This window comes from Balaenoptera musculus, chromosome 1 (genome assembly GCF_009873245.2).
Source record: "Balaenoptera musculus isolate JJ_BM4_2016_0621 chromosome 1, mBalMus1.pri.v3, whole genome shotgun sequence".
Lineage (NCBI taxonomy): Eukaryota > Metazoa > Chordata > Mammalia > Artiodactyla > Balaenopteridae > Balaenoptera > Balaenoptera musculus.
Genome location: NC_045785.1, coordinates 46,348,480 through 46,369,831, shown reverse-complemented (window position 1 = coordinate 46,369,831; position 21,352 = coordinate 46,348,480). Strand labels below are relative to the sequence as shown.

General features: G+C 40.6%; 1 protein-coding gene across 1 annotated transcript in view; it reads left to right on the top strand.

Annotated features, from left to right (window-relative positions):
* Positions 1–279: 279 nt before the first annotated feature.
* Positions 280–21,352, top strand: part of USP24 (ubiquitin specific peptidase 24) — a 155,365-nt gene continuing 134,292 nt past the window's right edge. Inside the window, 1 exon segment of the mRNA XM_036833258.1 lies at positions 280–637. Coding sequence (XP_036689153.1) covers positions 314–637 — 324 coding nt within the window. The 5' untranslated portion in view covers positions 280–313.

The window sequence follows — 21,352 nt, the reverse complement described above, 5'->3', positions numbered from 1 at the left end:
TCTCGTGCGGCTTCCGGGAGCGGAGGCGCGGCCCCGCGGGCCGGAGGAGGCGGAGGCGGAGGAGGAGGCCAACATGGCGGCGCGCAGGGCTGGGCCGGGCCGCCGCAGCGCCTGAGCCCTCCACAGCCGTCGCTCGGCTCGGGGCGCCCACCCCCGCGCCCACCCTGGCCCGGCGGCCGCGGAGCGCGCAGCGCAGGAGTGCAGGGGCCCTCCCGGGCGCGGGGACGGCGCGGAGGCAGCGCCGCGCGGCCCGCCAGGCCCCGGACCCGCAGCTTCGCAGCCCGCCGGCTGGCGCGGCCCGGAGGCCCGAGCCATGGAATCGGAGGAGGAGCAGCACATGACCACGCTGCTGTGCATGGGCTTCTCGGACCCTGCCACCATCCGCAAGGCCCTGCGCCTGGCCAAGAACGACATCAACGAGGCCGTGGCGCTGCTCACCAACGAGCGGCCGGGCCTCGACTACGGCGGCTACGAGCCCATGGACAGCGGCGGCGGCCCCAGCCCCGGGCCTGGCGGGGGCTCGCGGGGCGACGGCGGCGGTGACGGCGGCGGCGGAGGCCCTTCCCGCGGCGGCAGCACCGGAGGCGGCGGCGGCTTCGACCCCCCGCCCGCCTACCACGAGGTGGTGGACACCGAGGTGAGGAGGGGCGACCCATGACCCCCGCGGGAGAGGCCAGCGGGCTGGAGTTCCCTCGGGAGGGGACACACCCCACTGGGCTTGGAGTGCGGAGGGCTTGTGAGGCGGGGGAGGCACGGAGAGAGGGGGAATGGAACACCGGGCTCGTCGGGATGGAGGTCACCGGACTGGGGTCAAGTGGGGAGAAGGGCCCATGGGGAGGGGCTGAATGGCAATAAGGGCTGTAGGGCAGGGCTGTGCGGCAGCGTGAGTAGGGGGTCTCTGGGCTTTGAGCTGAGCTCACTAACGGGGCAGGCCCGGGTCGGGGATGGGGAGGAGGGCCCAAGGCTGGCCTCCAAGATGGGGAGAGCCAGACACGTTGACCTGGAGTGTGTGATGGGGAGGACGCTTGCATCAGGGGGTGAGAAATGGGGTCCTAGGAGATTACGCGAGGGCCCGAGATTTCCCGGCCCAGGGTTTCAGTGAAGGAGTGGGGAGGCACCAGGTTCAGAGTCAGAGAAAAAGTGGGATGGGCCAGCCAGAGTAGCGGCTTTGCTAGGGTCAGGAATGAGGTCAGGAATGGGGTTTGGGTTTTAGCCAAGGACCAGAAAGAGAGGAGATTGGTCATGGTCTAAAATGAAGAGGGACTGGGCAGAGGCCAGGAATGACAAGAATTGATAGGAAGTGGGGAGGGGGCTCAGCTGCAATAAAGTCTGGGGCGGGGGGGGCGTCGTTGAGGTCAGATATTAAAGCCACGGGGATTAGACTGAGAGAGGTTAGAGATAAGATGCCAGGGCAGGAGTCAAAGCTGAGGAGGGGCTAGGCAGTGATGGGACTGGAGTTGGAGGACGAAGCTGGGACCAAGTCTGGGTAAGCAGAGTACTGGTCATGGATTAAGTCAGAAATGAGGGAAAGCTAGACTGGAGAAAGGGATTGGAGCAATACTGAGGGTGCTATGTAGAGGGACAGGGACAGGGCGGGAGATAAGGGGACTGGAGAAGTCTGTTAAGGAGAAAGAGGGCCGTCTAGGCGAATGGCTTTGGTCAGAAATCTCAAATCTGGGTGGAGACGATTCCTTTTTGTTTTAGTTAAGGATGTGAGCAAAGAACATGGGGGGAGAAAACAGACTTTACCTCTGATTTTTTAAAAAGCATCAACCAGAAGCAACAGTGCTTGTGAATAATTACTTTGCAGAAATATGGCAGCTCATGGTAGGAGTTTTGGTCAGATTCACTGCTTAGTACATTTCAAGGGTCCAGTAGAGCAGGTTGGCCTACTCTAGTGGTTTGGGTTTTTTAGTAGAGATGTGAATTTGGATAATTCTTAATGAAGCTAAGCCTCCTGATAGAATTCTTTCCTAAATAATGTTCTATCCTTTTAGTTATATTCTTTTGCAGCAGTTCCTTGGGCTGAAGTATTTTGGGAAAGAAGGCGGCACTTCAAAAAGCCAGATTTCTTCACAAGATCTCTTTGGTTTCCAGACTTCCACACACTTGGTTGATTACCCTCTGTTACCTAGTAACTCAGCTAGATCATTGACTAGTATATGGCAGTAAAGTTTGTAATTAGTCCTAGTTTTGGAAAAAATTCCCATATATTTAAATAACTGTACCTAAGTCACTTTAAGAAATGAGCTTCTCTTTGCAAGTCCCCGTCACTCCTCTCCTTGTTCTTTCGAGTTTTTTTTATAAATTTATTTATTTATTTTTGGCTGCGTTTGGTCTTCATTGCTGCACGCCGGCTTTCTCTAGTTGCGGCGAGTGGGGGCTACTCTTTGTTGCCGTGGGCGGGCTTCTCATTGCGGTGGCTTCTCTTGTTGTGGAGCACGGGCTCTAGGCATGTGGGCTTCAGTAGTTGTGGCACACGTGCTCAGTAGTTGTGGCTCACGGGCTCTAGAGCGCAGGCTCAGTAGTTGTGGCACACGGGCTTAGTTGTTCCGCGGCATGTGGGATCTTCCCGGACCAGGGATCGAACCTCTGTCCCCTGCATTGGCAGGCGGATTCTTAACCACTGCGCCACCAGGGAAGCCCCCTTCCTTCTAGTTTTGACCCAGTTTTGAAATCAAGAAGAAAGCCATTGCTTTTTCTGAAGATGCTTGTAAGGCCCTACAAAGTTCAGTGTATCCTCATTTTGTGAAAAATTTTACTCTCTTTTTCTTTTGTCACACCTTTTAATTTCCTAGAATTGCAAAATCAAAATAAATTATAATGCTTGGTGGTACTTTAACATTAGTTGTACTGCCTGTACATTTAAATACTAAGAATTGGGACTGGCTTCTTTGCATATGAATGACAGGCTGAGGAGTTTGCTTTAACGTAAAATCCAGAGAATCTATGACTTTTTGAAGAATCGTGTCAAGTTTTCATTTCCTCTTGACCTGTGGATTTGGCTGCACCATTTAATTTTGAGAGTTCACTAGGGGCTGGTTACTGAGGCTGATTTACCCAGAAGAGTATTGGCAAGGATACAGGGAGACACTTTCCTGGCACACAGGAGCCTGGTGAGAATGTTTAACCCCGTTTTTGCCTCTGTAGTTTTACAGATCTTCTTGCATGCCACCTGTGCACCTTGTTGGTCATCCTTGCTGTAGACAGTGGGAACCTGAGACATTTGATCTTGGGAAATAGGGAGACGTGCTAAACATTGTTGAGCATCTACACAGTGTGTCAGGCACTATGTTAGGTGCTTTATACATTTTATTTAATCCCCAATGAGATAGTTAATAAGATCACCATTTTAGAGCTATGCTTGGCTAGTGGCAAAGTCTGAATTTGAACCTGTTCTCTCTGACTTCCAAGACAGTGTACTTTTCATTCTGCTCAACTCATGGTTTTAGGATTGAATTCATTTTAAGATAAGGAAAAATAAAGAGGGAAAAAGACAAATTTGGAGGCTCCTGTACAAGTCTAGGAATGATGTGGCTGGCAATTGCTGAATCAAGGCATTAGGAATAGGATAATGGGTAGAATGAAAGGAGAATCATAGATTTTTAAAGCAGAAGACTTTAGAAATTAATGATTAGTTTGGCTCCGTTGTTTTACAAGTGCAACCTTGCAGGCCCCAAAGGGGAAGTGACATGTCCCCACAGAGCCAGTTAATGGAAGAGATGGGACTAGAACCCAGCCCCATGCACTGCAAGTCCAGTGTGCTTTCTCCCTACCAGCGGCCTGCCTTTCAAATGAAAAGGGGACAGGACACAGTAATGGGTTGAAGCAAAGGGAAGTATAATAAACAGTATGAAGATTGCCAGCTCTTGTGTAATCTACTTGTTTTATTTCTAAAAAATTAGTACCTTGTTTGAAAAAATATAAATTTCTATTTGCCCCGTAGGAAATTTCAGTTTCAGTGTCCTCTTAAAAATGTTTGGGAATATACAGATTAAAATCTAATTGTTAAAAAAGAAAAAATGATTACATTTATTTTATATTTGTCATTTGGGGACAGGAATGATCCTCTTATTTGGTAAACATTTGATGCCTTCCAGGTCCTGGGGCTGGGAATAGAGTGCTGAACAGAAAGTGAAGGTTACATTCTGGTGGATCTTAGTGCAAGCCACGCATTTTGCAAGAAATGACTTCCCACGGTCATGTAGTTAGGTAAACCAGTTTAGTAATTTGGGCCCATGCTATAATTAGTATTTGGTTTAAAAATTAAAATTTGGAAAGTAAAAGACGTTAACTTCTGGTTCAGTAGCAGCAAGGAGAATGCAGATAAAAAAGACCCAGATATCTAGCAGAACACATAAAACTGCACAGAAAGCCACTTTTTAAATATCCTCCAGTGAAGTAAAGGTATTGCTTTGCAGAAAGTTGTGTTTGGTTGTTATTAGTATTGTTGGATGTAGATGTATATGTAATTCTTGGTCTCTGGGTCTGGACGGGACTTTGAAAAGTTATCCAGTTTTGATTTTGAATAGCATTACTTCAAACCCTTTCCACGGCAGGTAGCAGTCTGTTCTCTTATTAGAGAGTGAGATCTCACAGCTGCTCTAAATAACTTATCCAGATGTTTAACACCCCCACTGTCAGAATTCTTCAGTGCTATATGGCTGTCAACCCCCCTGACCACTACTCAGGGCATGCCCCCTGGTTCTGCCCTCCACAGAGCTGGGAGAGAGTTGGTCCTTTAAGAATTGTGATCCTGTCCAGAGAGTTAGTAGAATTTAGAACCAAGAACTGTTGTAGGCACCTTTTAAAATTTAACAGTTGTGAAATATACCTTATTTGTTATTAAGTCTCCTTCTTTTGTCTTTAGAAAATACAAAAATGGAATTTTAAAAAAATAAATTTATTTATTTATTTATGGCTGTGTTGGGTCTTCATTGCTACGCGCGGGCTTTCTCTGGTTGTGGCGAGTGGGGCTACTCTTCGTTGTGGTGCATGGGCTTCTCCTTGTGGTGGCTTCTGTTGTGGAGCATGGGCTCTAGGTGTGCGGGCTTCAGTAGTTGTGGCTCGCGGGCTCTAGAGCACAGGCTCAGTAGTTGTGGCGTATGCGCTTAGCTGCTCCATGGCGTGTGGGATCTTCCCAGACCAGGGATCGAACCCATGTCCCTTGCATTGGCAGGCAGATTCTTAATCACTGCGCCACCAGGGAAGTCCCTAAAATGGAATTTTCTTGCAAGGAGATTTTAATTAACAGCTAGAAATACCTTCCTCAGTGTCTAGTTCTGTGATAATTAATATTCCTAGAAGTGACATTTAATGCTGTGATCTCACCAATATTGTGAACTGCTTGTTTTGTTCCTGCTGTATTGTGGATAGTCTTTCTGGAAGTATTTTGTCAGGCGTGTTTGCAAGATTTCATTGCTACTTTGTTAAGAGCCCCAAAGTTGGTCCTGCTAGAATATATATAAACCACATTACTTTGTAACTCCTTAACTCATTTCTGCCTCCTTTTTTCCTTTTGGTATTAAGTGGGTAGTTATACATGAATTAAAGTTATAATACATTTTATATACAATATGTAATATGTTATATGATATATTAAGGTTTATATTAAAATTCATGCCCTTTTTCCCTAAAATACACAATCCTAGCTCATTTGATGTAGAGTAAATATCAAATAAGTAAATTTTAGTTATTATTTGTGATTTGGATACATGACTCTTGGTTTCTGATTTACTGTGATTTGTTAAATTAGAAAAAGTGGAATCTATTTAAAAGTTTTAGAGTTAAAAAATAATTCCAAAAATCAGTTGAAAGTAAATGAAAAATAGGGAATCTGAAAGATTAATTTTGAAATAAGAATTTCTTTATAATCTAGTATATAGGTATCTCCTTTGTGAATGAGGCTTATGAGTTCATCTGACAGTTGGTTCTCACCTTGTAATTACCTGGCCATTTGCTATTAGAATGAATGTAATTTGGCATGAAGGAAGTACCTCTTGTGTGTCAGTGAGTGTGTATTCTAGTGAAATCATAATAGGTAGTGACAGCTTTATACAACATAATAATGCTGTTAGCTTAAAATTTGAAACCAATTACAATATTAGAAAAGTAAATGTTGTAATGTTTTAACAATTTGAGGAAAGAGTTTCAGCTGTAATACGACCCAAATAGCAGACGTCGGTGTACTACACATCTTTGTACTTACTGCTCAAATATCATATAATATTGATTTTATTTGAATTTGAGTGCAAACATGAAAAATTTTTACTTTTAATAGAACTATTATATTTAGAAAGATTTAGTTGACTAATACTTTTCATGTCTGGAGTTCAGTTTTCCAGGAAATTTTTCTTATTCGGAACACCAGAAAGAAGTAAGAAGTAAAATACATAAGATTAAACCATTTCAAAACACCCCCATACGTTTAATGCACTCAAGATCATGCATTTCATTCGTGTCTTAGCTTGTTTTTTTATTTTTTTTTTTATTTTATTTTTTTTATTTTTTATTTATTTATTTATTTATTTATGGCTGTGTTGGGTCTTCGTTTCTGTGCGAGGGCTTTCTCTAGCTGCGGCAAGCGGGGGCCACTCTTCATCGCGGTGCGCGGGCCTCTCACTATCGCGGCCTCTCTTGTTGCAGAGCACAGGCTCCAGACGCGCAGGCTCAGCAATTGTGGCTCACGGGCTAGTTGCTCCGCGGCATGTGGGATCTTCCCAGACCAGGACTCGAACCCGTGTCCCCCGCATTGGCAGGCAGATTCTCAACCACTGCGCCACCAGGGAAGCCCTTAGCTTGTTTTTTTAAAAACATAGTTCAAGTAAGTTTTAATATTAGGTTTCCTATCAAATTAGAAGTGTTTTGTAGTAGTCCAAACGTGAGGTGGTGAGCTGTTGGAGGCAAGTGCATTTGACAGTAGTGAGAAGTTGACAGGTAGCCCAGGGGTAAAGAAGGGGATAGGAAAACCTTAAAAACAAGGCAGGCTCACCCGTTTGTATAGGGCGATGTGAAACAGCTTTATGTGCTACATGCCCCTGAGAGGCTGTTTTTTACTGATGCCACACTCAAGAAAAGGTTACAGTATGTTCTGTTTAAGAAAGGTCAGGAACGTGTAATACAAGGTTTTCATTTAAAAAAAAAAATGGAAGAAGAAGAAAGTTGGACACATTAAAGAAATAAGCTTTCAGGTACCTGGAAAATTCAGATACGAGGGACATTTCAGCCTGAGGCTTCTACATTGTGGAGGCATTGCTAAGTAGGTTGTGCTTCATTTTCAAGAGTAGATGTTTTTTTCTCACCTTCCTTCTAGGGAGTTTTAGTTTCTTTTTTAAGTTTGTATTTCTCATTCTCATTGTTATCATAGGAATTTTTATTATTCAGTATTGAAATATTTTTCAGTCACAGTTGAGTTGTAAAAATTTTTTGTTAAGCTCATGTTAGTAGTAGGTGACAGTAGATTTGGTTTATTTTTATTTGTTCTGAAGAAGAGAGCTAACACAATTAAGTTGATATTTCATTCTGATAATCTTTCCAGAAATTGAAATGCTTTAGCCATGAAGCAGAGGTGTGTGGAAAGTTGAAGATTTTATTTTTCTTCTTAGAAATAAGTAATACCCTAGGTGACCACCAAAGTCTTTTCACTTCTTAAGTTCTAGCACACAGTTCTCTTTCCTGTAGTGTCTTAGTTATGTGCATTGTAAAATTCAATTGACAGCATTTGATATGCTTTCACTTAGGTTTAAGATGTTTATGTTAGAAATATTTTATTTAAAAAAAGTATTATTTTATTTAAAAAAGCCAAACTCATAGATACAGAGAACAGATTGGTGGTTGCCAGAGGCAGGGGGTGAGCAAAATGGGTGGAGGGTGTCAAAAGGTACAAACTTCCAGTTATAAAATAAATAAGTCATGGGGATGTAATGTACAGCATTGTGAATATAGTTAATAATACTGTATTGTATATTTGAAAGTTGCTAAGAGAGCAGATCTTAAAAGTTCTCATCACAAGAAAAAGAATTTTTAACTATGTGTGGTGACAGATGTTGACCAGACTTATTGTGGTGATCATTTGGCAATATATACAAATATTGAATCATTATGTTGTACACCTGAAACTAATGTTACATGTCGGTTGTGCCTCAATAAAAATAAATAGATAAAATAAAAAAAAAAAAAAAAAAAGAATACTACTGATTTTTTTTAATGTTAATTTTGGGCACAGCAACTTTGCTGGACACTCTTATTAGTTCTAATAAATACATTGTTTATCATTAAAAAAAAAAAAAAAAAGTAAATATGATACATTCTTTATCAGTAGGCTTCCAAAATGGTTTCTGAAATTAAAATCTTTTCCAGAAAGATTTGTTGGTCAGACATTCTGTTGCCAAGGCTTTTCAACTTCTGCTTTGTGTTCTTTTAGAATCTAGCTTTTCATAAACAGGTCAGCATTTTTTGGCTTTTTTTCCCTCTTTCCATTTCTCTTATATTGGCAATTTTCGTAGAAAATTGAATTGCTTTGTGAAACTTATAGTTAGAAGCCTACAGTGTAGCATTTTGGTAGCAATTTAAAATAAATTTCAGATCCTGAAAAATATGAAGGTATTCCATACTGCCCATGGCAACACCATCTGTCAATTATTTAATTTATTCTAGACTCCTTACTCTCTCTTCTTATCAAATAGCCTGTTTATTCTAACCCTAAATATCTCTCCTGCCCCTTTTGTCTATTTCCTCTGTTACTGCTTTGGTTTTGTTCATGTCCCTTTCTTATTGTTTCTCTGTGCCACTCACTGGTGCCAGAATGATCTTTGTAAAGTGCAAATTTCAGTTATGGGATAACCTCGCTTAAAAATGTTTGGTGGTTCCTTATTTCCTGTAGGTAAGATCTAAACTCCTTTCTTTCAAGGTCTCCATACTTATCCATCCCGTCTTACCTCCTGCGTTCCAGTGCCATGCTCTCCCTTGCAGTTCAGGGGCCATCTGTTCCCTCACTCTCACCCCCGAGCCCCAATATCCATCTGCCTGGCTAACATGGATTCATTCTTCAAGATAACCTCAAATCCATTCCTCCTCAAGGCACACTTGTCTCACATGGCCACATTCTCCCACTGCATTCTGTATGTACACCAAGTAAAGCAGTGATCATGTTTTAGTTAATAAAGAGATGTGTTTACATATATGTATCTGTTTCCATTGGACTTGAGGAGCAGGATTATTTCTTTCTATCTCTGTGTCCTAGGACCCCTGGCTCACAGAGTTTGATTGGATAGATAACTAAATGAATGGATGAAAAGAACACCTTAAGTGAAATAAAAAGTCAAATGGTATTTGAAAGAGTATTGAACCAGGAACTTGGGAGACTGTACATTTCTCTTCAAGGTTCTGTTGATTGCCAGCTATAGTATTGGGCAAGTCAGTTTGCCTCTCTGAGCCTCAGTTTTCTCACCTATGAAATGGGCATCTCGCACTAGATCTATGGTTAAATTTTTTCATTCTTTCACCTCTTCGAGAAATTTAAAGCTATGAGGCCTTTCAGAAAACAGCACATGTAAATATACACACTTGGTTTTTTAAATAAACTGGTGCTGAAACACTAATGCTATTATTTTTGGGTGATAGGACGTACAGGTAATTCTCTTTCTTTTTTCTGAATTAAAAAAAATTAATGAGTTTTTGAAAAGTATATAAACTTTATTAAATGAAGACAAACCAAAACCGTTAAAAATAAAAATAGCTTAAAAAAAATAGACTAAAGTATTTCATGATTCTTAGGAAAATTTTGCCTAGACTCCAAAATTATTTTAAAACTTTGCTACTGAGGAAAATTAAATATAGAAAGATTTAATTCGTGTTTTATCTAACTGAAATACGGAAAAAAGTATACTGCTTCCTAACATACAATTGGGAACATTTTTTAAAAATCTAGATTTTATATTTGATTATCTACTTATTAGATAGGTTCTAATTAGTTCTAGTTATAAGAAAACTGGCTTGGAGGATGTGGTTCAGCAGGACTTTTCAATTTTGAGTCACGTCTTGAGCTTTAATGGAGCTTCTGTTTAGTTGCTTTTCCTGCCTTTCTCCTTTTCTTCATGCTCCCCCCCACCCCCGGCCCTCACCTAATATCTCAGAGCATTTTGCCTTGTTGACTATTTGTAGGACTTTTCTTATGTATGACTCCGGTGTGTTTGGATTGGCCTTTAGGTTACCTGCCAGCATTTAAAGACTATCCAAGATCTTTGTGTTTTGGAAACAGCTGTCTTTAGAGCACAGTTTTTTTGTTTTGTTTTGTTTTGCTTTGCCAAAGGGATGGAATAGAGATGCACACCTGGCCAACAAGGCCTTCCCTTGTCACCTCTCTTTTCTGTGACCTGTAACACTGTTACTCATGATTGTTGGGCTGTTGGTGGGCTCCAGACTCAATCTTATCTGCTGTTTCCAAGAAACATTCCACTCACTTGACTCTTCCTGTCATTTGCATACCTTAATGTACTCTTTCATGTGTATTTACACATTCATTTTTAAGAGGGCAAGACTGCTATTTCCGGTATTTTTATTAAATGGAAAATAAAGAGTTCTCAGAAGAAAAACTCTAGATTTACGTTAAGTAATGATACAAATCAAATTCCAATGATAAAAACAGGCATTACACCAAAAATGTCAGAGCAGCCAGACAGTTAATAGCCCATTTAACAAAACACTTAAACGTACCTTCATTCAGTAGGTTTTTATTGTGCATTGACTGTGTGCTAGGCACTGAGCTAGACATTGGGAATACAGTGGTGAACCAATCACACGTAGTCCCTTCTCTGTTCCAGTTTCAAGGCTGGTGGATTTCTTATGCTCTATGTCCAATAGATTATAATGTTATAATTCAGAAAATTAAGGCCTTGAAGAGTTGTGGATTAAGTGTGAAGAGATTAGATCTATCAAAAGCATTTGAGTAGTGCCTCAAGAATTTTTTTGTGATGTAATTTGATCTGTAGTGATATCCATTGCCAGGAAAGCAAGTGATATTGTTTTTTCAAGTGATATTTCTTTAGTGCCATGGAATGTACAGAATTTATATTTATTTACTTGTTGAATGTTTAATATTAGTAGGTTAATGATTCTCTCAACTAGTATCTCTTTTAAGAATGATGCTAATTATTTCAACTAAATGTCATTACTTTTTGTCCTAAAATCATGAATATGTATTTTTTTCCCAGAAAGGAGAAATTGCCCTAGGAATGGGTCTTTTTTAGGCTAAAAATCTCTTATGATTGTTGATAATGATCCCCCAAAAAGGATGTTTTAAAGCTGGAGGAATGTTGTTGATTTTAGAAAGACTTAACGATGGTGGCAGTAACAGTAACTCTAAATGAAAAACCTGTCTGGTATTAATAACGTTAGGAATCCTTAGTTTATTATCAATATTGTGTGTGTGTGTGTATGTGTGTGTGTGTTTAGTTTTATGTTGGAGTGGACTGTCTTTACTAAATACTGTAATACTTTTAAAATGTTAGTAATTTTCATTTTGTAAGATTTCCTTCTCATGATGTCTGCTTCATTTGAAATGTTTTGGTGAGTTACAGTAGCAACAGATCATTCTATATTTCACAAGTTTATATATCATATTTGTTTTTGAGAAAATGTCAGTTGCTTTTAAGCAATCAGTATTCTCTGTGTTGAAGTTACACCAGGCAAAAAATGTTTGTGTAATATATAAAATTTGTACCATAAAAAACAATTAGTTCATGATATGTGTACATATATACTGACATCTGTAGAGAATAACAAGCGAGTGCTGTTTGCTTTTTATTACTTTGAGGTTTTTATGGTTGGAGTATAAAACAGGTCTGTGGTAAAAGAATTCCAAGCATTTGTTAAGGAGGATCAAAGACCAGAATCAATGCTGAGTTACCTTGGATTCACCCAGTTCACAGTGGTTATAATACAGGAGAGAAATATCACCCAGTTCACAGTGGTTATAATACAGGAGAGAAATATCAAGAATACCTTACACTTCATAAAACAGAAAAATTATCTGTAGAACCGAGAATATTTCCTGTCTTCTCCTCTCCCTATTCCAATAAACAATACTTAAAGTTGTAAATTTAAGGATTAAAATTGAAGATTTGTTTCAAAGCTGGGAGAGGGACCATTGGGATCTTTTGGTGTTAAATCTGGTCAGTTTAGGGATGAGGACCTCGACTCTTGGATCATTAGCAAAGTCAGGAAGGGAACTAGCCTTCTCCTTCTAAAGAAGTGTTTTGTATAGTTTACCACACTGTCTTTCTGACATGAGGAAGTCTTTTACTGTAGATCATCTTTAGTATATCCTTCCTCATAACTTGCTGTATCTTAATCATCACCATTTCCTTTGTTAGATACTAGCTTCAGTTAGGGGGGCAAAGTTGACATTTGATTCATTTTTTTCCCCCTTGAAGGTGTTTATCTTGTTTACCTTGCTTTCTCATTCAGCACTTTCTAATGTCAGCAGCTGTTGACAAGTTTATAAAAGGTGATGAAGGTTGAGGAGGGGAAGGTTGAACAAGTGCTGTCATTTGTGAAGGTGCTGTGTCCGTCTGTCTACTTAGCATCCTTGTAAACCTGACAAGGATTAGTGACCCCCTGCCTGAGTCTATCCATAGTTGCACATGGGTAATGGGTATTTAAAAATAAGCTTAATAGTCAGTATATAAATCTCTTGAAATAATATATGCTTAATTTGTATATCTTTTACTTTCTTAAAACTGCCTTTTTGTTCTCTACGTATCAATTGTAGGTTTGAAATCAAACATTTTGAGTGATACCTTGGAAAGGTATTAATACTCTAAAAACGTGACACTTGCCTTAATTATATATTTTAATGAATACAGAAATAAAACAGTGTGTGTTGATTAACTCTTAGAAGATACATTAAAAAAAAAAACCAGCCTTAAAATATGCCAGGTCCTTTTATGACTCCTAGCCTATTATGCATATGCTTTTTTTCCTACCTGGCCTGTCCTCCTTATCCCTCTTTCCCCTTCTCTTACTATATTGGACCAGGAGAGTTAGTCCATAGCACTATGTGACATCAGTTTGATCCTTGTACTTGATCCTTTCTCCACAAAGTAGATTTAACACAAGCTCGTGGTTGGCAGAGTTAGGTATTGGACATCCTCCTTATTTCAGTCTAGCGAGTCCCATGAGATTCCAAATACTAACATACCACATGTACTGTTACTCAGGTTTGCTACTGGTTTTCTATTAGAGCTTGATGCCCTCTATTCCACTTCCTCCCATTCACTCTTCCCCTTTACCCAGTTAAAAGTCCCTTCTTGAGTTTGAATAGAAACACTTACATACAATGCTCTGTCATAGCATTTACCCCATTATATTGGAATTATTCATGTATTTGTCACCCAGACTGAATTGTAAGGCTTTTGAGGTCAGGGTCTGATCTTCTGTATTTTTCATAAAGTCCAGGGGAACACTTGACATAGGAGGTGCTAAATAAAAGTATCTGATCTGGAAAATAGTTTGCATCAACATTTTGGAACACATTTTCCCCCATTCACGTGTATCGAGTAGTTTCTTAAAGTGAATCTTGCCTAAAATAACCTACACCGTAGCTTGAAGGTAACAAGTATTTTGATAGTCCTATAGCAGATTTCTGTCATGGTATTTACCTTGTTTTGCAGTTTGAGGGAAGGAACTTTTTTTGAACTGTTGCCAATGTCTTTCTGATGCATACCATTTTGGACGTGACACATTAAATGTGAACTTTTGTATTCAGAACGGAGGGTAACTCCCTCCATTTTGTAAGTTTTTTCTGTAGCTCATAGAAAAATATTGCACACAGGAAAGAGCATAATGCATGATAAAAGAAACAAAACTTTTTTTAGCCTTTGGTAGGACTGTTAAACAGTCTGTTTTTATGTAGCTTTGTTACATGTCTTAGTTGAGCTCAGCTTCATTAAGGAGAAGATTATTTGCAGAGATTGTCATTTCTGGAGAAGAAAGAAATACGCTACAGAATAATTAAAATAGTAAACTGATTTTTAGTGTTGTTTCTGTTTCAGATTGTCCTATTTGTTTCATTTATCAATATAATAATGATTAATGATGTTACTGTTAATCCAAGTGAGTTTATTTTGAAGTAAAGCTATTGAGACACTGTTCGGTTTTTACCCCTCCTTTCTTACCCCGGTGTAAAAAAAAAAATGTGTGTGTAGAAAGTAGGAAGAGGAAAGAAACAGCAGTATGGGAACCGTTTGTGCTGTGCTGAACAAATACTTGTTGAATGGCTTTGATTCCGGTCTGGCTTCTGATTTCTAAAACACATCCCTGCTTCTTAGGAGCTCATAGCCCATTGCAGTGATCCTGAAGGGTGGGTAGGGGTGACCAGCAGCAGATCGGGTTGCTTTTTCAGGATAGCTTGTCCCCTACAGGGCCCCTAACTATCCCAGGAGCTTCTGACAGAGTGGGGAGTAGTGTGAATCTCCTAAGGACAAAGACATTGTCCTACAGAACCACAACAGCATTATCTCAACCAAAGGAGTTTAACAATGATACATTAGTATTCTCTATTATTTAGTCCATATTTAGATTTCCCCACTTGTACCAAAAATATCCTTTATAGACATTTTAAAAAACAATCCAGGATTGAATCAAAAATTATCACGTCACACCTATCAGAATGACTATCATCAAAAAGAATACAAATAACAAACGCTGGCGAGGATGTGGAGAAAAGGGAACCCTCGTACACTGTTGGTGGGAATGTAAATTGGTGCAGCCACTGTGGAAAATAGTATGGAGGTTTCTCAAAAAACTAAAAATAGAACTACCATATGACCCAACAATTCCACTCCTGGGTACATATCTGAAAAAAACAAAACACTAATTTGGAAAGATACATGCATCCCAGTGTTCATAGCACCGTTACTTACAATTGCCAAGGTATGGAAGCAGCCTAAGTGTCCATCAGCACATGAATGGATAAAGAAGATGTGGTATATATATACACAAAGGAATACTACTTAGCCATAAAAAAAGAACGAAATTTTGCCAATTGCCACAACATGGATAGACTTGGAGGGCATTATGCTAAGTGAAATAAGTCAGACAGAGAAAGACAAATACTGTATGATATCACTTATATGTGGAATCCAAAAAATACAACAAACTAGTGAATGTAACAAAAAAGAAGTAGACTCACAGGAAAAATAGAGAACAAACTAGTGGTTACCAGTGAGGAGAGGAGACAGGGGAGGGGCAATATAGGGGTAGGGAATTAAGCGGTATAAACTATTAGGTATAAAATAAGCTACAAGGATATATTGTACAACATGGGGAATATAGCAGACATTTTATAATAACTATAAATGGAACATAACCTTTTAAAAATCATGTGGGGACTTCCCTGGTGGCACAGTGGTTAAGAATCCGCCTGCTAATGCAGGGGACATGGGTTCGAGCCCTGATCTGGGAAGATCCCACATGCCGCGGAGCAACTAAGCCCATGCGCCACAACTATTGAGCCTGTGCTCTAGAGCCCGCGAGCCCCAACTACTGAGCCCGAGTGCCTCAACTACTGAAGCCCATGTGCCTAGAGCCCGTGCTCTGCAATAAGAGAAGCCACCGCAATGAGAAGTCCACGCATTGCAACGAAGGGTAGCCCTCCACACTTGCCACAACTAGAGAAAGCCCGCGGGCAGCAACGAAGACCCAACGCAGCCAAAAAAAAAAAAAAAAAAAGAAAAATCTTGTAATAAAGTACTAGGCCATATATTAAGCACTTCAAATGCATTATTGTGTTGAAAAAAAAATGCAGGATTGAATCAAAAATTATGCAGTGCATTTGGTTATCATATCCCTTTAATGTAGATTCTAGAATAGTCTTTACATCTCTTTAGTCTTTTGATACTGACATTTTTGATAATAACCCAGTTCTCATATTGTATTTTTAAAGGATTTTATAATTGAATCATTTTAAAAGCACAGGAAAGTTTTATCATTGTCTATTAAGGTAATAAGGAAAACTGAACAAAAATATTAACTTCTTTCATGACATAATTTGCTCCTCTTTAATAAGACTGCACTTTCAATCATCTTTATTCTGATCTTTTATAGAATTTTAGCATTTTTAGAGGCAAAGAGGGGTCTTAACTCTATAGGTAAACGTTTTCATTTTATAGATGAAACTAAAATATGAAGTTATCAAGTCTTATCTAAAGCAGTGGTTCCCAACCAGGGGCGATTTTGCCCCTGGAGACATTTGGTAATGTCTGGAGACCTTTTTGGTTGTCACAACTAGAGGGGTACTACTGGCACATAGTGGGTAGAGGCCAGTGATGCTGCCAAACATTTCACAGTGCACAGAACAGCCCCCCCTCAACAAAGAATTATCCAGCCTAAAATATCAGTAGTGCCGAGGATAAGAAACCCTGATCTGAAATCATACAGCTAGTGGTGGGCTTAAATCCATGTGTCTTGACCCTCCGTTCTGTATTCTTTCCACACACAAAACATACAATGCCTTACTTTCGCTCCCTTTCATTCTGCCTGCCTTCATCCTCCGTTTCTTCACTTTGAACCTTTTTCGTTAAGCCTGAGTTAATGAATTTCTTGATGCCTGTAAGGATTAAGATGAATTAGAGCATATTGCTAGAAGAACATGGAGTGTCTTTCTAAAAGAGAAATATAAGAGTGCTTTCAGTGGAGTTTTGTTCCTATAAGTAAAAACGTGTGCAAAAGAACCTTTTAAAAGCAGTTTGGATAACCGTAACAGCTCCTTACTTTGTTTATATGATGTTTGAGTTTACAGAGCATTTCCACATACATTATCTTATTTAGTACTCACAAAACCCCTTTGTAGTTATAAGCAAACAAATGGCAGTGTCCTTTTCAAAAGTGAGGAAATGAAGGGTCAAGGAAAATAATATACCCCATCTGACTGTGGTCAGGTAGGCATTAGTTAAAATTACATGGAGCAAGATTTCAGTTGAAATTTTATCTTTGCTAAAAAGGAACAGGCAGTCTCAAAATGTCATAGGCTCCTGGTTTCTAGACCTGTTTAGGCAGAAGCTCTGGGATATTTCCGGGGATGTGGAAGGGATTCAGGTATCACCAAAGGTTTAGACACTGGCGGTAGAGTGGAGAGTTAGATACAGCTTGTTGAGTAACACGATCCAATTAGTGCACCAAACCTGTGAATAGATCAAGTTTAATACAACGCAGTATTTGTTGTTATGGAGATAGAAGAAAGTGCTTTAAATATGCCACACTCTCTCTTTGGTGGCAGACTCTCACACATACAGTTCTCTAGACCTAGAATCCCTTCCCCTTCTCTTTCATTTCCTAAGTATTTATTAGGTGCTTAACATTCATTCATTCATCCACCAAATATCTACTGAGCACGTACTCTGTATCAAGGACTGTTGGAGATAATGCAACAGACAAAACAAAAATTCTGCCCTGGTGGAGCTTATATTCTGGCTGAAGGAAGACAGACAGCAAACAAATAAGTCAAATGTAGAATGGTGAGTGCTATAGAAAAAAATTAAGCAGGGAATGGTGCAGAGAGCATGCTGGACTAGGGGGTAGGTGTCGCAGGGCTGCTTTTTAAAATGAGGTTCAAAGGTGGAGGGGGCAGCTCCTCCCCAGAGCCTTGTAGGCAACTGAAATGGCCTTTTCGTCAGAATGAGGAAGGCAAGCGTTGAGGGTTCTGAACAGGGAGGTAACGTGATCTTACGGGAAAGATCCAGAGTTTGTTTTTGGATGTGTTTATTTCAGATGCCTATTAAATACCCTAGTGGAGATGTCAGAGAGGGAGTCGGAGAGATGCCTGGAGCCTAGGGAAGAGGTCCCTGCTGGAGCTGAACTGTGAGTGCCTTCAGCTCGGAGATGGTATTGAAGACCATTAGCCTGTGCATTCTCAGCAGGGCCAACAGCACTCCAAAGGGCCAAAAATTGTTTCCTGAGGGGTGAAGAAAATCTTAGATATTACAGTGGTTGGCTCCAAAGCTCAACCCTAGCCAACACAGTCTTATTCTTTAGTATTTAATAAATGGAGATGGGATGATGGAGGAAAAAAAAATGTTTAAAAGGCTCCTCGAAGGTGTGATCATGAAAACAAGGTTGAGAAACACTGCGCTGGATGTGACTCCGTGAGATCGCCAAGGGAATGTGTGTGTGTCTGAAGTAAAGAAGAGTTCCGAGGACTGGGTTCCCAGGTACTCCAGTGTTAAGGGACTGAGGTGACAAGGGGGGACCAGCAGAGGAGAGCGAGGAGTGGCTGGTGAAGAGAGAGGAGCCAGGCAGGGGCTTTGTCCTGGAAGCCACGTGGCGGAGGTGTTTCGGGGCGACGGCGCCCTCAGCTGAGTTAAAGGTTGCTGGTGGCCGGGGTCAGGTGAGGACTGAGCATTACCGTGTGCTCGAGGCTGAAGAAGCTGGATGCTTACTTAGGTCTCAGCCTAAATGTCATTTCATTTGTAGGCTACCTTTGACCATGGTAGCCTGGGTCCCCTTCTTTTTTTTTTCTCCTTTTTTAAATTGTGGTGAAAAACACAAAACATAAAATCTACCATCTTCGCCGTTTTCGAGTGTACAGTTCAGCAGTGTTAAGTATAGTTACCTTTTGTGAAACAGATCTCCAGAACTTTTTCATCTGGTAAAACTGAAATTCTGTACCCATTAAACTACAGTTCCCCCTTTTTCCCATACCCCCAGCTCCTGGTAACCACCATTCTTTCTGTTTCTATGAATTTGACTACTTCAGATACCTCTTATAAGTAGAATAGCACAATGTCTTCAAGGTTCATTCACGTTGTAGCATATGACAGGATTTTCTTCCTTTTTTTTTTTTTTTTTTAGAGCAGAAACTTTATTCTTTTTTTTTTTTAATTTGTTTATTTGGTTGTGCCGGGTCTTATTTATTTATTTATTTATTTATTTTGATATATTTTTAAAATTTTTGGCTGTGTTGGATCTTCGTTTCTGTGCGAGGGCTTTCTCCAGTTGCGGCAAGCGGGGGCCACTCTTCATTGCAGTGCGCGGGCCTCTCACCATCGCGGCCTCTCTTGTTTCGGAGCACAGGCTCAGCAATTGTGGCTCACGGGCCCAGCTGCTCCGCGGCATGGGGGATCCTCCCAGACCAGGGCTCGAACCCGTGTGTCCTGCATTAGCAGGCAGACTCTCAACCACTGCGCCACCAGGGAAGCCCCAGGATTTTCTTCCTTTTTAAGGCTGAATAACATTCCATGGTTTCCCCTTCTTACACACTTGCATAATACTCTGTTGTTGTAACAAGCTCCTTACAAGAAATTATAATCTCTTATTTAATTGTCTTTTCTGATAGACAGTGTATCTCAAAGCTTCAAAGACAGGAGGTGTTTGTCTTATTCATTGATGTTTTCACAGCTTCTGGATAATACTGAATGAGAATTCAGTATAAAAACAGAAGACAGAATACTTTACATTGCTTGGAGGAATCTTGAAAAATTTGTTAAAGAAATGATACTTGAACTGATTTTAGAGACTGTCTTAGTCTATTCAGGGTAATATAATAAAATACCACAGAATGGGTGGCTTATAAACAACAGAAATTAATTTCTCATAGTTCTGGAGGCTGGGAAGTCCAGGATCAAGGTGCTGGCAGATTTGGTGTCTGTTGAGGACCTGCTTCCAGGTTCATAGGTGGCTGTCTTCTTGCTTTAACCTCACATGGTGGAAGGAAGGGGCAAGGGAGTGCTCTGTGGTCTCTTTGATAAGAGCAGAGCTCTGATGACTTGCTCACCTCCCAAAGGCCCCACCTTCAAATACTGTCATAGCAGGGACTGTGTTTTGGCATATGAACTTTGTGGGGACATAAACATTCAGTCTATAGCAAAGGCAAAGTGGTAATGTATTGGGTTGAAAAAGAGCATTTTAAGCATTCTAGGCAGAGGAAAGAACATAGAGGTAGCATGGTTTCACGGCAAGGCCTATGTACTCAGGGGTCTGAGGAGTTTGGTGTGGTTAGAGCAGAAGGGTTTGTGAAAGTGGCAGATGAGGTTCTCTTTGTAGGCTGTGGTCAGGTGGTGAAGAGCTTTGCATGCCAGTGCTGGAGACTTGCTTTTACTTTCTAGGCATTTACTGGCAGCTGGGAGCTAAAGGAAGTTTCTGAGCAAGTAAGTGATGGGATCAGATTCCTGTTTTTGGTTTGGTTTAGTTTTTGTTTTGTAAAGAAAGATCACTGTGGCATTTTGGAGCGGACACAAGAGTGGGGATAGAATGGTGGCAAGAACAGCAGTCATTTATGTGTGTCGGCTGCAGTCTAAGCAACATGCAGCGAGGGCCTTAATTAAGGGGGTGGACGGCTAGGAGAGACTATTGAGAAGAAATTTTTGAGGCAGGATCACTGTGGTATGGTGACTGACTGACTGGGCAGATGACACAAAGTTTCAGAGATTAGGGATAGTAGAAAAGAAACAAATGTGAAGCAGAAGAACACTGAGTTCTTTGCAGAGGTTGAAGAGTCTGACAGGGATATAGAAGCACTCATCTGAAGCTTGAAGAGAGGTCTGGGCTGCGGGGCATGATGTACCTGTTTGCTGTGGTTGGCCCCTCTACGTGGGTGCTGTCCCATCTGCGTAATAATCCTGCAAACCAGGCACTGTTCTCTATTTTTTGTTGAGAAAACTAGAGCACATAGAGAGGTTAAGAAGCTTATTCAAGGTCACACAGCAAGCAAGTGGTGGTGACAGAATCAACATTTAGATCTGTCATGTGGGAATATATAGTAAAGGAAATTTCAACAAAATTAAGAATAAAAGGTACTTGCTTCTCCTAGAAAACCCTTATCTAGAACTTTAGGAATATCAGTGGATTCAGAAATACAAGTGCTTTGGAAGAAAAAGAGTTGATAATCAATCCTCTCTTACCTTCTCAACTCTTGGTTTAGGGGAAATTATATAAATTTTTTGTTTGGTTGTTTTTTTAATAACAAACAATTTACCTCCATTCTGGAGTGGTGCTTTTAGGGACTGTGCCATCCTACCAGTTTTAGGAGGAATTGGAAAACCTTCAGGGGTGCTTAATCTAGAACCTGAGATTTGGAGAAACTTGACTTGAATTCTCATCCCATTCTGAATCCATGAATGACTATTAGCGTTAGGCAAGAGACCATGAGAAATGTGATTTGAGTAACTTGTCTTATTTGAGCCTCAGTTTTGCCCATCTAAAAAAGAAAGATGACAGTTCTTGCCTCATGGGGTTGGGCACCATTCCTGACACAAAGTAGCTAAGTACTCAGTAGATGTATTCTTCTTTTGCCTCTCACTCATTTTTCTCTGCGGGTATCTAAATCCCCTTTTACCATCTCTCTCCTTTTTCCTGCTGT